The sequence below is a fragment of the Sinocyclocheilus anshuiensis genome, unplaced genomic scaffold (genome assembly GCF_001515605.1).
Source record: "Sinocyclocheilus anshuiensis isolate Anshui unplaced genomic scaffold, SAMN03320099.WGS_v1.1 scaffold2237, whole genome shotgun sequence".
In the NCBI taxonomy this organism is placed as follows: Eukaryota; Metazoa; Chordata; class Actinopteri; order Cypriniformes; family Cyprinidae; genus Sinocyclocheilus; species Sinocyclocheilus anshuiensis.
In genome coordinates, this window is record NW_015551304.1 from 125,491 (window position 1) to 127,942 (window position 2,452).

A 2,452-nucleotide genomic window follows, 5' to 3' on the forward strand; every position below is an offset into this window, starting at 1 on the left:
AGTGTGTGAGTGTGTGTGTGTGAGAGAGAGAGAGTGTGTGTGTGTGTATTTTGTAGTTTTTCATGTGTATCATTACATTATTCAAGTAAGCTCCAAGCAATACCTGCATTTAAAGTTGTAATCTGACAAAGGACGCAGCAAACCAGTGTAACTTACCTGGCCGCGGTCTTGGCTAAACCTGAGGTACATCACCGTCTCCGCCATTATTATGACGCAAAACAAAAATGAGCAATCCTGGCTGCACCTATCCTGCGGGACGCAGCTCTCCTCTCGCACCGTTGCTATGCGACAGGAGGTGATGAGGAACACTGGTGGCGGAGCGTCTCATGCACTTCGGAGTCCGCACACTCCACATTGGGACACAGCTATCTTCTAATACAATTTTCAAGTTGAAACATAAAGATGAGATATGGTATATAATTCCAAATCTTATTTTTGAAAAAGTTGGAGGCATAAAGTTTCTTTTGAGGTGTGATTTTGAGGTCAACAAACTCCCCACTAAGTTATCTAATTTCCATAGACAGCCTCTTTTATATTGGATTCTTACATACAAACATAATTTCTCTCCCCATAGGCAGATCATCTGGAATAATAAATATCTTAAATATAAGAACAAATCAGTTTTCTATACTAATTGGGTTAAAAATGGTATTCTAATGGTCTCACAGTTGATAAATAATAAAGGATATTTACTTACATATACTGCATTTTTAGAGAAATGTGGTATTCAATACCTCCGCGTGAACATCGCAACTATGGACAGCTCAAAGAACTAAACTCCTCTTTTCTATCGTGATTATTGATGTATACCCTCCTTTATTATTTATTTATTTTTCTTTCCCTTTTCTTTTTTTCTTCTTCTTTTTTTTCTTCCAGAAAACCATGTTTGTAACCTTTTGTTATACTTTTGAATGTTAATTGTTCAGCATATACAATAAAAAATAAAAATAAAGTTATTTTTGTTGCCGAAATAGAGCAAAAACAGGCAATATGGTGTATAAAACTTACGTTTTCTAATTAACTATTAGTTTATTGAACTGTATATTAATATCACATAATTTTGATATCACATTTGAAATCATGTTGATTTTTGAAGAAAAGAAACGACATATATATTGTTGTCATATTGCACTAAATGTTCCACATCAGTAAATATGTTTATGTAACTTTTTATATGTTATTCTTTATTTTGTATTATGTATCTTACTGTTGTATTTGTACATGTGAACTAGAAACCAGGGTTATTATAGTACATTAAAACTAAAACTCTAAAAATATTTTATTAATTGAAATAAAACAAAACATAAAACAACTTAAGCTTATTTTATTTCAGTAGGTTTCCAAGGCAACATTTCGCATTCTCATTTAGTTTAACTTACCGTACACAAATAACTAAAACTGAAATAAAACTATATAGACATACTTAAAAACAACAAAATGTCAAAACACAACGAAATTACTAACACATGAAAGTAGAAAATATAAAAATAAAATGTAATTCAAAATATTAACAAAAACTATACTATCTCAGTGATACTAAAAAACACTGTAAGAAAAATTTGTGTATGCAAGCAAACTTGGTAGTATTATTATATTATATTATATTATAATGTGCCGTATGTGTAACCGTACAATCGTTCGTCCAATCAGAGGCGTCGCTCGGCGGCACGTGACCAGCGGCGGAAGCGCTGGTACAGTATCCGTGGTCACATGAGCGCCGGTCACGTGACGTCTGTGAGCCGCTGCCCTTGGAAACAGTTTCATCATCACACTCATCATCTCAGGAAATAAGAGCTGTGGCGCAGATCTGAGCGTGTTTGTGTTTTAGGAGGAGGAGGAGGAGGAGGAGGATGGACAGACAGCAGGAGGAAGATGAGGAGGACACCGGTGAGCGGAGCACTGAGCACTGAAACACTGTAAAGACCAAATATCACATTCATCAAAGCTAGTTCACTAATAAAAACACACCTTTATGGTTTTGTTGACTGAAGTAAGGCTGTACACAGACGAATAGTTGGTGAGCTTTACAAATAATTTAGCCTATTTGATATTTTTACATCCAACTGCACCCTTATTCGGTTTTTTATATTAGAATTATTTATTTATTTAGATTTATTTATTTATTTTCTATTCGTTTTCATTTTTCTGTTTTATTTTTGTATGCATAAACAACTGTATATTGAATATTTGATCTGAGTGAAAGTGCATGTGTGCTGCTCATGTTTGCAGTGTGCTGTGTGATGGAGGACGTCATGTGTGTGGACGAACATCCGGTCGAGCGTCTGACCGACGGCTTCCTGTCTCACTATCTGCCAGAACTGTGCTGCTCCAAACGAGCGCTGCAGGAGCTGACGTACGACACACACACACACACATACACATACACGCTCACACTCACACACACTCTCTCACACACACACACACACACACACTCACACACACTCTCTCACAC

At 35.9% G+C, this 2,452-nt stretch overlaps 1 protein-coding gene across 1 annotated transcript in view; it reads left to right on the forward strand.

Moving 5' to 3' along the window:
- The first annotated feature begins 1,702 nt into the window (after positions 1-1,702).
- LOC107663466 (biogenesis of lysosome-related organelles complex 1 subunit 6-like) overlaps positions 1,703-2,452 on the forward strand; it is a 3,626-nt gene continuing 2,876 nt past the window's right edge. Inside the window, exons 1-2 of the mRNA XM_016453708.1 lie at positions 1,703-1,887; positions 2,230-2,353. Coding sequence (XP_016309194.1) covers positions 1,851-1,887; positions 2,230-2,353 — 161 coding nt within the window. The 5' untranslated portion in view covers positions 1,703-1,850. The remainder of the gene's footprint in view (positions 1,888-2,229; positions 2,354-2,452) is intronic.